The following is a 14,868-nucleotide window of genomic DNA, read 5'->3' on the forward strand; positions in this document are numbered from 1 at the left end:
AGTTTTACAGTGTTTTGCCAATGTAACATGGTCCTTCATCAAGGGGACCCAGCCTTCCCTTATTCAAGGGGCTGTAGGTCTGGAATTGGCTCAAGTCTGAGAATTTGCTGAGGGTAGAGCCTTGTGTTTTTTGGCATACTCAGCAAGATGTGTAGCAACATGAGAGACCCATGGAGGGGCATCTCCTAACACTGACTTTATGGGGTTCTCGTACCAACTATAGATTGGCATGTATATAAAATGCTTAATGCCACGGTACACGGCACATCATAAAGGCTCAACAAAATAGCTAGAATGCTATTGCAGTAGGCCAAAGAATAAACAGAGTGGATGTAGTGAATGTAGGCTACTGTTGTTTTAAAAAACTTAGCTGAAAATAGGAGATGGGGACGGAAGCCAAAGGGAAATTTCTTTGTTTTCAAAGACAGATTTTTCCATGTTTATAGGTTGGCATGTATATATTCCAGGCAAAAGAGGGACTCTGAAACCATAAAACTAAGAGAGAATAATAGACGGAGCAAAGTCCCTGAGAGGGCACAAGGAGATGAAATCCAGGCACACCTATACAGACAAGCTCTGCGTATGAGGGACTTCCCATGAGGTGGGGAAGCAAGTACCAGTGGTCACACTGGTAAATATGGAGTCACAGCAGGGAATGGAATGTTAAGGGAGTTCCTGTTTGACATCCTGTGTTTTCTTGGTGAAGGGGAAGGCAGTCACTGGTTTGGGGCTATAAAAGACATAAACAATGTTGAAGGTTCAGCTGAGGATGGAGTGGAAAGGCTGGCCCCTCTCAGCAGCACTGTGAATTTTTTTTTCTTCATAGCTCACATATAGGCATGAGGACAGATGGGAGATATACCCATATTGGGGCTGTGGATTAGTTAATTCTTTTGGTTGCAAGTAACAGAAACTCAACTTAAACTACCTGAAGCAGAAGAGAGAATTACTTGGAAGAATACTGGGATCTCCCACTGACTACAGTTAATTGTCAAAGGGATCCTGGGACTGAAGTGCATTAGGAAACCTAAGAACTTGTCTGTCATCTCGGCCCTCCACAGACCACATACTGGGACTTGCCTACCAACGGCTCCCAAGTTCATGAGTTACAATCCAGGCCCAAAGAAATTTCTAAAATTCCTAGGTAAGGAAGTAGTTGGGTCAGCCTGGTGATAGAGGTAGGGAAAAGAGGCAGTTCTGAAACAGGAGGCTAGGCAGAATTCTAATAGGTTTCTGCTAGGAAAGGGCAGGTTTCCATCAGAACTGTAAAAATGTCTACTTAGTCAAGGAACTAGATTTACATTTTATAAACAGTAATTCCACAGAGAACATAATCATTCATCAGACATTTTAATGAAACCCAATCTGGTATGACCCCTGCTTTTGGGGTAGCCCATCAATCCAAGGAGAAACAAACAGTTACAACACAACTTGCTAAATACCAGAACAGGTAATTACAAATACCCTGTGCCCCAGCTACACCCCCCTGGGGCTGATACCAGGCGGACTGAGGGAAGAAGCAACAGGGGTAGGAGGATGACCCACACCAGCTATTGGAATATGCGATATGTCATGTTTAGAAATTCAGTTTGGTACAGCTACCCAAGGCAAAGTGGTAGGCCTTGTTTACTTAATTCAGTAAAGCTTTACTGCACACCTACTTAGGAATGGGTGCCACGGAGGCATGACAAAATTAAAACACATTGCTGCTGCTGCTGCTGCTGACTGGAGCTTTTATTAGGGAGGCAGGGCATGAACACAACTTGATGACTACAGACTCTTCCTGCTTTGTATTCAGTTACCTAACTCTTTAACCTCCTTGAATGGCCTCACTTCATTTCATGAAAAATGTTCACAGAGGACTCATTGGAAGGTTTTGTGCTAGTGTCCTGATTCTGATGAGACTCGGGGAGGAGTGAGACCCAGTTCTCAAGAATTTTCCAGCTACTGGCTGCCTGGAACTAATCCAAATCCACCAGATAAAGTACAACAAGCTGGTCCTGGTTCTACTTCTTGCTGCCTAGACCACAGCTCCCCTGTTTTTCCTTAAAATTAATCTTCTCCCAAAGCTCACTGTGCTTATGTCCCAGACCCATCTTGAACCAACTTTCCAAACACAGGATGCAGACGACTTACTTCACAGCATGTGGTTTTAGAACAAAAGAAAAAGCTTAGGTATTTAGGTGTCTGAAACCCAATAAATTCCTGGTACACTGCTACCACCCCCAAATCCAATGCAATCTAGAGCTGTTAAAACAAGTACAGACCAAGGAGGTACAGCGTATACTGTGATGCTGGCTTACTTTGTATGATCCTTTAAAAAGGACATTGAAAAACCAGCACCTGTTTGGGGAGAGATCATGTGTGGGACTTGAATACCTATCTTTAAGGAATGACTGACCAAATTAATGCTAATTAACCTGAAAACATGGGGGCAGAGTATCTGTGGTTAAGTTTTCTGAAGGGCTGCCATGTAGATCAAGTTTTAAACATATTCTGGGCAAGGCTTCCAGGGAAGGAGAATGTTGTTCTTAAGGGCCTTCTAAATTGTCAGAGCTGTCCCACAGTGAAATGACCTGCGTTGTGAGGTAGTGAGCTCCCTGTCAAGGGAGGTTTTAAAGGGTAGAAGACCACTTGGCAGGAATATCATCAAAAGGGGGCTAAACCAGGTTTGTTTAAACCTGGCATGGAGGAAGAGGCAGAGGAGGAGAAGATCTTGCTCCCCATAAATGGGGTCCTCCTGACTGCATGCAAGGGGACAGGTAATCCCTGCGTGCACAAACTAGAAAACACAAAGCCCGTAAATTAGATGGGGAGAACTTTTAGCCCAATATCCACACACAGAAACTCTTTTAGGATAGAGTAGGTTGGAAAACTTTAACCAAATAATGTCACTTGTCCTACTGGGACTGTCTGTTCTAGACACATGTATTAAGGCAGCCAGCGTGGTAGAATAAAGTTCAGCTCTGTGTAGCAAGAGACCTGGGTTTTAGTTCTGACTCTGCCCTGTATAACCGGCGGCTCCTTCCCTTTTCTGGGCCCCTCCGCAAAAAGAAATGAACTTACACAGTCCTTCCCATTCTAAAGGGCGTTGCCTTTCTGGCTAGGCACCCCTATAGCAGATCTAGGGCTACAGTTCTGGACCCCAGGGCTACACTTGTGGACGGCCAGAGACCACCTCTGGCGGAAGCAACGGCCACACTCGAGGCAGGGGAAGGGCTTCTCCCCAGTGTGCAGGAGCTGGTGCTGAGCCAGGTGGCTCCACTGGGCGAACCGCTTGGAGCACAGGTCGCAGGCATAGGGCCGCTCGCCCGAGTGGACGCGCCGGTGACTGGCCAGCAGTGAGGGGTAGGCGAAGCGGCGGCCACAGTCGTCACATGCGTGCAGTTTCTCCTCGGTGTGCGTGCTGCGGTGTATGGCGAGGGAACCGCTCCGCCGGAAGGCACGTCCGCAGTCCGGGCAGGGATAGGGCTTCTCTCCCGTGTGCAAGAGCTGGTGCTGGAGCAGCGTGCTGCGCTGGGAGAAGCGGGCCTCGCAGTGCTCGCAGGCGTAGGGACGCTCTCCGGAGTGCACCCGCCGGTGACTGACCAGGCGAGAGGAGGAGGAGAAGCGCCGCTCGCAGTCCGGGCATGGGTAGGGCTTCTCGCCCGTGTGGATGCGCTGGTGGATGACCAGGGCGGTGCGCTGGCGGAAGCGCCGGCTGCATTCCAGGCAGGTGTAGGGCTTCTCTCCGGTGTGTGTGCGCTGGTGGATGGCGAGCAGGGAGGGGTAGGCGAAGCGACGCCCGCAGCTGGGGCACTGGTGGGGTTTTTCACCCGTATGTGTGGTCCGATGATTGGCCAAGGACCTGCTCCTCCGGAAACAGCGGCCACAGTCAGGACAGTGGTAGGGCTTCTCGCCTGTGTGGATAACCTGGTGCTGGGAGAGGTTCTTGCGCTGGGAGAACCGCTTGCCACACTGGTCACAAACGTAGGGACACTCCCCAGAGTGTGCCCGCCGGTGACTGACCAGCAGGGACGGGTAGGAAAAGCGGCGCCCACAGTCTGGGCAAGGGTAAGGCTTTTTCAGATTCTGGGCACACTTGTGGCTCTGCAGGGCCGGGTGATCGGGAAAGGTACAACCACAGTCAGGGCAGATGGGACCTCCGGATGTTTGCCTGGGGATCAGGCGGGGTTTGCTGGGCCGGCGGCCTCGCTTCCCCTTTCGGGGTGCCTCCTTAGGCGGGAATACTTCCTTCTCTTCATTCTTCTTTCTGGTTCTGGTTTCTACAGGAACACAAAGGAGAAATTAATTTAACAAACACTGGGCTCCTACTCTTTCCTATTATAGTGTTACAGGTTATAAAACAGACTCAGCTCGTCTTCAAGGAATGTTAGTGACAAAGACAACCAACCAAGTGTGACATACGGCTATGGAAATATGGAGGGTATTACAGGAGCCCCTAATCCAGCTTGGAGAAATCAGGGAAGGTTTCTTGGAGGAGGTTAAGCTGACTTTAAAAAGGTTTTGGGGGCTTCCCCCGTGGCGCAGTGGTTAAGAATCCTCCTGCCAATGCAGGGGACACGGATTCGAGTCCTGCACCGGGAAGACCCCCCATGCTGCGGAGCAACTAAGCCCGTGCGCCACAACTACTGAGCCTGCGTTCTAGAGCCCATGAGCCTCAACTACTGAAGCCCGCACGTCTAGAGCCCCAGCTCTGCAACAAGAGAAGCCACTGCAATGAGAAGCCCATGCACTGCAAGGAAGAGTAGCCCCGCTCGCCACAACCAGAGAAAGCCTGCGTGCAGCAAAAGACCCAACTCAGCCAAAAATAAATAAATAAATAAATAAATTTAAAAAAAAAGTTTTGGGGACTTCCCTGGAGGTCAGCGCTTCCACTGCAGGGGGTATGGGTTCGATCCCTGGTCCAGGAACTAAGATCCCGCATGCCGCATAACGTGGCCAAAAATAAACAAATGAATAAAATAAAATAATAAATTTTTTTTTCAGTTTTTGAAGAGGTAAATATAAGGCAGGAAGTGGAAACAAATGAGGTATGATTTGGCATTGACTAGGTCATAAGGCCCTTTAAGCCAATGCTTCTCAAATTTTATTGTGATCCGAATCATTTGGAGGGTTTAATGAAACAGATTGCTGGGCCCTACCCCCAGTTTTAGATTCAACATGTCTAGGACGGGGTCCAGGAATTTGCATTTTCTAATACATTTCCGACTGATGCTGCTGCTGCTGCTGCTGCTGCTGCTGCTGGTCTGACGGCCACACTGTGAGAACCAAACCTAAACGTACATCCAAATCAACTGAGGCTATTAAAATATGTATATGTTCATAGATATCCATAAGAGTAAATGAGTCGTTCTGGGATGGGGTCCAGGAATCTGTATTTTCACCAAGTTCCCCAAGTGTCTTAGATATAACTGACAGCCATTTGACAACCTGCCTTGGCAAAAACTGAAAGGTTTTTTTTTTGTTTTTTTTTTCTGGTACGCGGGCCTCTCACTGTTCTGGCCTCTCCCGTTGCAGAGCACAGGCTCTGGACGCGCAGGCTCAGCGGCCATGGCTCACGGGCCTAGCCGCTCCGCGGCATGTGGGATCTTCCCGGACCAGGGCACGAACCCGTGTCCCCTGCATTGGCAGGCGGACTCTCAACCACTGTGCCACCAGGGAAGCCAAGCTGAAAGGTTTTAAGCAAGGAAATATCATGTCCGATCTGAATCTTAGAAAGATAGCCCTGCTCTTAGAGAATCTGGCACAGAAACTCCAGCCCAGACAGTTGCATCTGCCCCTGTAGGTGGATCTGGGGGGACCTTCTACCTGAATGGCCTTAATCAGAGCCTTGCTTGATCCTGAGGAGACGTGCAGATTCCTGCACTGATCGGGGTCATTCTGCCAGAAGGGCAAACAGAGGCCCCTGCACCCCAGGCCACTGTTCCCCATAAGATCCCTTCAACCAAAACCTGGAAAAGTCAGAGGTATAGGCTCTCTCAGTCAGAGCCCAATTCAAAGCATGCTGGAGACAGAGTCCTGGGAAGGAGGAAGGAGGGTTGTAGCTCTTTTGAAAAGCTCACTGATCCATTTACACAACAGACAACTGCAGGTAGTCAGTTTACAAACTGACAAGTGAATCTTTGGTAGAAGGACTCGACACCATGAAAGAGACAGGAACCCTGAAGTTGTAAAAACGAACACGGTAAATGGAGCGTGGGTCATAGGTACCCCTAGCCACGGAAACTCTGGACTGAGTCATTAGAGGCTGCAAGCCCTCCGAGGCATTTTTCACTTACTTCTTTGGACTGTTACCCTCCTTGGGCACTCCTGTGGATCCAGAGCAGCCGGTTCCCAATCATCGGTATTTCGTTCCAACCAGGAGATGAGGGTTGGTTTGGGACCTGCGCACCCTGGGGAAGAAGAATCAGTCAGAGGCCCAGCTCGTACATAACGCTGGGTAGACTTATCTACCCGGTGGCATCTCCTGCCAAGCCCCTGTCCTCCCGCCCGACACAACCTCTTCGCAGGCCAGGACCATGGACACTCTGGACTCCCACCCCCAGTTCCTCCATCCCTTCAGGTCCCGCGGAAGCGGATTGGGGCGGGCCTTACCGAGAGCGCCCAGGTGGCCGTAGGTCTCCTGCATCACGTCCCGGTACAGGGCCCTCTGGGCGGGCCACAGACACTCCCACTCCTCCGGGGAGAAGTACACGGCCACGTCCCCGAACTTCACCGCCCTCGGCCTCCTTCCCCTTCTCCGGCCGGGTCCGGCCTCTCCTGGTCCCCGCGCGGGGAGCGGAGCCGAAGGCCGCGCCATTGGACCCGACAAGCCGGCGCCACGGCTGTCCCGGCCTTGGCCGCTGGGCGCTGGCGGGCGCCGGGACTTGGGAGCCCAAGCCGGATCCGGGCGGAGCGTGCCTGGGGAGACCAGGAGGGAACAGGAATCGGCCGCCGGCGGGGTTAACGGAAACCTTTCGCTGTTATTCAGGAAACTCCTGCCCGAACTTGGGTGAAAGGCACCGGAAGATGCCTTCAGGGAAAATGGCGGCCTCGCTACTGCACCGCCTTTGCCTGAAACACAAGCAGCTTCCAGCTATCGATTTTATTGACCGGAGCGCCATGCCGGCTCCCTAACCTCTTTGCCCTCAAGTGTGATGGCGCTGCGATTGGGCTTCACGCCCTTTTCCCCCCCTATTCCACGCGGTCATTGGGCGGTGGCCTAAGATCGAGTATTCTGATTGGGTATTGCCAAAAGCGGCCTGTTTGAACGAAGCCAACGGAAGCGTAAGGGCAGAAAGTTGGACCCTCGATGTCGGGTGACTGCCCGGGAGTCTGGAGGCGGGAAGGGGCGACCCCGCCTGGGATCAGTAGTGGTCCTCTGTTTCTTGGAGGCGCAGCCTAGCCGAGGGAGGGAAGGATTTGAGCGACGGAGCCACTCTGGCCAACCCGGGGCTGGAATATCCCTGGGTCTCCTTTCCTGGCTTTCTCAGAGGAGCCTTCTCTTGCGATAGTGGGTAACTCCCTCCTTGCCCTTTGGGGAAGGGAATTAACGTTAGCGTTTCCTGTGCGCAGGTACCATGCCCAACATATTACACGTTCAACGTATTTATTTTTTGCTACCATGTGTGAAATGATGATTATCATCCTGGTTCTACTGATGAGGAAAATCTCAGAGGGCACTTGCTAGTAAGGAGAAGAACAAAGATTTTGTCCAACTGAAGAAAACGTACAACCTAAAAGTTCCGAGTTGAGTTTTATTCCAGGAGCTTACTGAGGACTATCCTCTCAGCTCTGAGGAACTGCTCCAAAGAGGTAAGGGAGGAGCCAGGATATATAGCAGTTTTTGCTGGAAAAAAATATATATATATTTGAACATCAAAACATTATTGCTAATCACAAAAAAACAGACATTTCAAGTTAGTGATTTTAGGGCTTTTCTATATATGGGAAGATGCAAGAGTCTGGGCTTGTTGAAATTGTTCTTTAGATATGCAACTTAACTATCGAACAGTATCCAGGGCACAGAATGTTTCCTGTATTTTTCCATCTTGAATTTCCCTCAAGGCACACCTTGGTAGGGAGTAGGAGGGCCTGGTGGCTGCAGTGGCTGATAACTTGATGGCCGGCAGCATTTGTTGTTTACCAAATGGCAGGCAAGGTTCCCTTTCCACAGGGCCCCGCCTTTTTTTTTTTTTTTGGCCATGCCCAGCGGCTTGTGTGATCTCATTTCCCTGACCAAGGATCAAACCCAAGCCATGGCAGTGAAAGCCCGGAATCCTAACCACTAGGCCACCAGGGAGCTCCTGCACAGGGCCCCCTCTTGGTCATAAATTCGACCAAGGTTTGGGAGGCTTTTCATGGTCAATTTGTCATGGAATTCTTATTCCTAGGTCAGAGGAAGATTTCATTGATCAGCCACCCAATGTGCTGCTTCTGTTTTTTTTTTTTTAATTTTTTAAATTTTTATTTGGTTGTGCCAGTTGGGGCAGATGTGCTCCTTAGTTGCGGCTCACCGGCTCCTTAGTTGTGGCATGCGAACTCTTTGTTGCGACATGCATGTGGGACCTTAGTTCCCTGACCAGGGGTTGAACCCAGGCTCCCTGCATTGGGAACATGGAGTCTTAACCACTGTGCCACCAGGGAAGTCCCCCAATGTATTATTTTTGGATTGGGCCCTATTAATAACCTAAAATTCTCTGGATCGTGTGTTTTACTAGTCTATTCCTATAATCCAGGAAATGTTTTCCCTTGTTGCTTCTCCATATCTAGAGTCTCACTGTTAAAATTATTTTACATAGGGTTATGTATATGATCAATTGCCTCAAGACATTTAGCCATCATTAATTTTGTTGGAGGCCTGATGATACATTAGGTAATGCAAGAGGTAACAATCTTATAAAATAGACAGGATATAAGTAATATAGCTAGTAACATTAATAAGGTCATAGTACAGCAGAGAGAGACACAAGGCATAAGCAATTGGAGAACAACATAAAGAGAACAAATTTCAATGATTAGTATAACTAGTTGTAACCTGGTCGCAAGAAGCCATCAAGTCCAGAGGGGAGCTAGCTAGAGAAGCCAAATTCTGGAGGGATCAGGCAGAGAAAAAGAGCAATGTATCATCTTCATTTACAATACAGAGGTATACTTTATCAACTTTTTGTAGGTCATAGCATAAGAGGAAAGGTTTTCTGGAAAACAGAGATTAAAAGCCAGCCAGTAATATTTTAGACAAAAAGTCATAAAATTATAAATCATATTTATCAGTTCATTCAGTCCCATGTAATTCCTGTTAATCTGGAAGAAGCCATCAGGTTTCCTGTTAGTTTTGTGAATCTTAATGTAAACTATGGACTTTGAGTGATAATGATGAGTCAACGTAGGTTCATAGATTGTAACAAATGTGCCACTCTGGTATGGGTTGTTGATAGTGGGGGAGGCTGGGGGGAGGGCAGAGGAATATGGGAACTCTGTACATTCAGCTCAATTCTACTGCGAACTCTAAACTACTCTAAAACTAAAATCTATTAAAAAAATTCTAAATAATGATTCATGTTATAACACGGATGAACTTTAAAAACATGCCAAGTGAAATAAGCCGGATTAAAAAAGACCACATGTCTTATGATTCCATTTACATGAAATGTCCAGAAAAGGCAAATCTACAGAGAGATAAAGTAGATCAGTGGTTGCCCGGGGCTGGAGGAGAGGAGAATGGGGAGTGATGGCTGGGGAGTTCCTTTCTGGAGTGATGACAATGTGTTTAGTTGATTGTGGTGATGGTTTCATAACTCTAAATATACTAAAGAACACTGAATTTTACACTTTAAATGGGTGAATTACATGGTATGTGAATAACATTTCAATAAAGCCGTTTAAAAAAAAAACTATGCTGTAGTCATAGACACAGCAAGATGGTCATAGTAAATTATTAAAAAAAAAAAAAAAGGCTTTCAAGAGGCACTCTAGGACAGTCCCTCCCCAAGCCTCAGCCCACTATCCCCTCTGTTCCCCTCAGCTCCAGGCATTTTGCCCTGAATAGTCCGCATCTGCAGTTCTAGCCCAAGAACTGGCTTACGTACATCGTGAATAGATGAATAAAGAGTGAGCAAAAATGGGCAAAGGGAGACCACTAAAGGGCCTCACGGAGCGCCCTCAGGTGGCCATAGGGTTCTAGTATCACTTTCGGTAAAGGGCCTTCTGCGCCTCGGATTTCACCACTTCTCCAAGAAGAAATACTCCGCCGCGCGGCAAAGTTACACAGCTCACAGCCTCCTCGGCTCGGATCCAGGCTCTGGGCTGCAGATGGGGAACGGGACTAGGGCGGCGCTTGAATTCTTCCAGTCCCCAGGTCCTAGATGCCCCAATCCAAGAGCTACTCTCTTTTCCGGACCAAGGAGACACTGCCCTGCTAGACCCGGTGTCTGAGCCAGCCCGGATTTGGCTTTGCGTGGGGCCAAGCTGCGGCCCAAACAGAGGAATCACAACGTCATGGGTCACTCTGGTACTCAGAGTGGACAATGGTACCGGAAAACGCCCTAAGAGAATATGGCGGCGACCTGCCTTCACAACCATCATTCAGATGCAGTCGGAAGCTGGTCATTCCCTCCCCCTAGGTGGTCTTATCAAATAAGAGCCAGCTCCGAATACTCAGCTCCAGCTCTTAAAATTCCTAACCCCTCATTGGTGCTTGCGGAGATTAGCTTGAGGAGGTGGCTGTTGACAGCGCCCGGTGACTGGACTGTTCCCATCACTGAAATAACTAAGTACGTGCTGATTGGCCTCTTGGGCCAGACTCTAGGACGCTGTTGCTAGGTAACGCCTGACAGGAGGCCGGGTTCGCAAGAACAGGATCAGGAGTCTCCGGAGGTTACCATGTAGCGAGCCCGCATTGGTCAGCGTCCTCTGGGCTATTCCACCTCAGCTCCTTCTGTTCTGCTGACCCACAAGGCCTCGGAGAGTGCGTCCTGGCCGCAAAATTAACTGGGTTCCTGTCCTGAGAGAAGCCAGTAGGGAGCTGAGCACCTTTGTGGAATTTCTACATTGCCCCAGGTGCACAACAACCTTCTTAGAATCATCTAACCTTGATCAACGCTCCATGTGAGGGTAGGGACTGTGGTCTCTATTTAAGAATAAGAACATTGAGATTCATTAAGATTTGTGCACTTTTGTGTATTATATTATTCTTTAAAAAAAAAAAGTAATGTATATCTCAATATGTAAATGCTTGGGCAGGGCTTTGCCAAAGGATTTAGTGAAGCAATCATATGGAAATATGCTTGCACTACATATAGGATTTCTATGAACACAGCAGCTACAAACTCAGGCTGTCACAGATGGGTTGTGCTGCTGATTCAAATTCAAGTGTGGCCATCTGTGCAATGATTTTCCAAAATGGCAAATAATTCTTGGCAAAGTTCCAAACAAAACAAAATACAGTCTTTCCTCCATTTATACAGGCCTTTCTGGAAAAGTCAGGATTAAAACTGTACTTGTAAGTTTGTGCTTCTATATAAAATAAATATAGGTTCTGTACTCAGATAATTACAAACCTGTTTTCACCTACACGCATGTCCACGGGGCATTCTGAGCATGGTAGAGGACAAGGGACACTTTTTCACTGAGCAGGGCTGGCTGGTTTTGAGCAAGACAGCTGATACCCCTGGGCCCACCCATTATCCATAGATAAGGAAGGATCCCTTATCTATGTCGATTAGAAATTGTCCATTCTCCCGCTTTGGAAGGTAAGCTCCTTGAGGAGAGAAACTTTGCCTGTTTTTTTCCCCCATGGATTTGTCCTAAACTACAGGTACACAATAGACTCGGGACTGGCATGGGAAAACCATGAGAAGGAAGGACTCGGGTAACAGGATTTTAGGTCATATGCTAGCAACAGGAGTAAAGTGTAGTTGAATAGTCAACTAAAATATCTAGAAAAAAATAAGCTCTCGGCTCATCAACCATGTGAAAATGTTTAGCAGCCAATTAGATGTGCAGGCCTAGAGGAGGATTTCTCAATCGCAGCACTATTAATATTTTGAGTCAGAGAATTCTTGGTTGTGAGGCGCTGTCCTGTGCATGGTAGGAGGTTTAGTGGAAGCATCCCTAGCCTCTACCCACTAGATGTCAGTAGCGCACACATAGCCCTCCCTGGACCTTCCGTTCCCCCCCACCCCCACCCCCATGCTGGACAACCAAAAAATGTCTCTATACATTGCCAAACATCCCCTGAGGGGTGGGGTAGTGGGGAGTCACCCCCCCAAGTGGGGAATCACTGGCCTAGAGGATATAATGACAGTTGGAACCAAGGAAAAGAGGTTGGATGCCTGAACCTTGGGAAAATGTTTTTTTTTTTTTAATTTATTTTATTTATTTTTGGCTGCATTGGGTGTTCGTTGCTGCGCATGGGCTTTCTTTAGTTGCGGTGAGCAGGGGCTACTCTTCGTTGTGGCGCACGGGCTTCTCATGGCGGTGGCTTCTCTTGCTGTGGAGCACGGGCTCTAGGCGCACGGGCCTCAGTAGTTGTGGCTCACAGGCTCTATAGCGCAGGCTCAGTAGCTGTGGCGAATGGGCCCAGCTGCTCTGCAGCATGTGGGATCTTCCTCGACCAGGGCTCAAACCCGTGTCCCCAGCATCGGCAGGCAGATTCTTAACCACTGCGCCATCAGGGAAGCCCCAACATATTTATTCTAAAAGGCATGCATTAGTTCTGAGAGGCTGACACCCAATTATTTGCAGCCTCCCGAGTTTTGTCCTCTGGTCCTTTGCACAGTTGGGATAACCCATGCACAGTCTCCCCACCGACCCCCTTTCCCTCAGTTCTTAGATGATTCATCACCTTCTCTGAGGTTTCTCTAGCTCTGCTTATGTGCACTTTTGGGAACCTGCATATAAGCTGAGTTTAGCATTTATCTCACTAGGCCCTGGTCTGTTTACTTGTCTGTCTGTGGACAAGGACTCTCACTGTCTTGCTCACCACAGTATTTTTTGTGTCTGGCATGTGGTTTCAGTTTTAAAAGTGTGTTGAGCAAATAAATGGACATGTCATCCCATATTTATAGCCTTCTTTTTTTTATTGATTTATTTATTTTTGGCTGTGTTGGGTCTTCTTTGCTGCGCACAGGTTTTCTCTAGTTGCGGTGAGCGGGGGCTACTCTTCGTTGTGGTGCGCGGGCTTCTCATTGCGGTGGCTTCTCTTGTTGTGGAACACGGGCTCTAGAAGCACAGGCTTCAGTAGTTGTGGCTCGTGGGTTCTAGAGCGCAGGCTTAGCAGTTGTGGCGCATGGGCCCCGTTGCTCTGCAGCATGTGGGATCCTCCCGGGCCAGGGCTCGAACCCATGTCCCCTGCCTTGGCAGGCGGGTTCTTAACCATTGCGCCACCAGGGAAGCCCTAGAGCCTTCTTGACCAGCCAGGGCCCTTGCCTCCCATGTCTAGGCCTCTTTCTCTGGAGCAAAGGTCATAGCCAGGTGAATGTATTTTGTGTGTGTCGTGGACCTCCCTGCCTCAGCATTGCCACTGATACCACTGCCCCTCTGCCTTCTCAGCCTATAGTATCAGGTACAGTCATTTCTAGAAACCTCTACCTGGACTTGTTTTCTGAGTGTTGTCTAGAGCTGGCCTCCACCTGAAACCACAGGATGTCAGGAATGGCCTTTAGATAACATGGCAGCTGTCTAGTCCAACTTTCTCCACTTCAGTTGAGCCAGCTGTCCTCACAGGCACCATCTGCTCTCATTTATTATTTTTTTCTCAGGTGCGATAGGAGCATTCAAAATGCATTTAAGGAATATGTCTGCAATGCAGATTTTAAACCTCTCTCAAAAATGGCCTACTCTCTGAAATATCTGCATAGTAATTGCAGTAGGAACTTTCAAGATTCGTATATTCCATTTTCTTTAGTGCTAAAACACTAGTATTTTTGTTGGTGATGGTATAAGTGTGGGTGCAATTGGGAGAATCCACATAGCAATTTCAACAAGCAGAAGTTTATTAAACAGAATTATTGGGAGTTCCCAATAATTGGGGTGGCTTAGTGGTTAGGATTCTGGGCTTTCACTGCTGTGGCCCAGGTTCAATCCCTGGTCAGGGAACTGAGATCCCGCAAGCCATGCGGCGCAGCCAAAAAAAAAAAATCATCGGGACTTTCCGGGTGGTCCAGTGGTCCCTCCCAATGCAGGGGACATGGGTTCAGCCTCTGGATGGGGAACTGGGATCCCACATGCCACGGGGCAACTAAGCCCCCGCACTCTGGAGCAACCAAGCCTCTACGCTCTGGAGCTCGTGCACCACAACTAGAGAAAAGCCCACGCACTGCAACGAAGATCCTGTGTGCCATGACTAGGACCTGATTCAGCCAAATAAATAAATAAATAAAATTTAAAAATACTTTATAAAAAAAGAATGATCAACTAAAAACGGGAATTAGAGAAATGAGGGATTGGATTATGTATTAGTTTCCTAGGGCTGCCGTGACAAATTACCACAAATTGGGTGCCTTAAGACAACATAAATCTATTCTCTCATAGTTCTGGAGACTAGAATCCTGAAATCAAGGCATCAGCAGGGCCATACTCCCTTTGAGACCCTAGGGGGAATCTTTCCGTGCCTCTTCCTAGCTTCTGGTGGTTTGCTGGTGATCTCTGGCATTCCTTAGATTTGTACATGCATCACTCTAATCTCTGCCTCTGTTACCACATGGCATTCTTCTTGCATGTCTCTTTGTGTGTCTTCACATGGCCTTCTCCTTTCCATGAGTCTGTGTCCAAACTTCCTTCTTCTTACAAGGACACCAGTAATTGGATTGAGGCCCAACCAAATACAGTATGATTTCAATGATTATGTCTGCAAAGACTCTATTTCCAAATAAGGTCACAGTCACA

At 48.3% G+C, this 14,868-nt stretch overlaps 1 protein-coding gene across 1 annotated transcript; it reads right to left on the bottom strand.

Annotated features, from left to right (window-relative positions):
• Nucleotides 1-1,348: 1,348 nt before the first annotated feature.
• On the bottom strand, nt 1,349-7,179 carry ZNF689 (zinc finger protein 689). The gene is made up of 3 exons (XM_079946123.1): nt 6,598-7,179; nt 6,282-6,395; nt 1,349-4,265 (listed from the first exon to the last, which is right to left on the bottom strand). Exons 1-3 carry the CDS (start codon nt 6,800-6,802, stop codon nt 3,082-3,084), a joined length of 1,503 nt encoding a protein of 500 aa, XP_079802249.1. The 5' UTR covers nt 6,803-7,179; the 3' UTR covers nt 1,349-3,081.
• Between the last annotated feature and the right edge of the window lie 7,689 nt (nt 7,180-14,868).

The sequence above is a fragment of the Stenella coeruleoalba genome (assembly GCF_951394435.1).
Source record: "Stenella coeruleoalba genome assembly, chromosome: 15".
Taxonomy (NCBI): Eukaryota; Metazoa; Chordata; class Mammalia; order Artiodactyla; family Delphinidae; genus Stenella; species Stenella coeruleoalba.

Coding starts and splice junctions, on each gene's coding strand:
- ZNF689 (XM_079946123.1), bottom strand. CDS start 6,802: ATGGCGCGGCCTTCGGCTCCGCTCCCCGCGCGGGGACCAGGAGAGGCC. Junction 6,396..6,597: donor CGGCCACCTGGGCGCTCTCG/GTAAGGCCCGCC, acceptor CTTCTTCCCCAG/GGTGCGCAGGTCCCAAACCA. Junction 4,266..6,281: donor GAGGGTAACAGTCCAAAGAA/GTAAGTGAAAAA, acceptor GTGTTCCTGTAG/AAACCAGAACCAGAAAGAAG.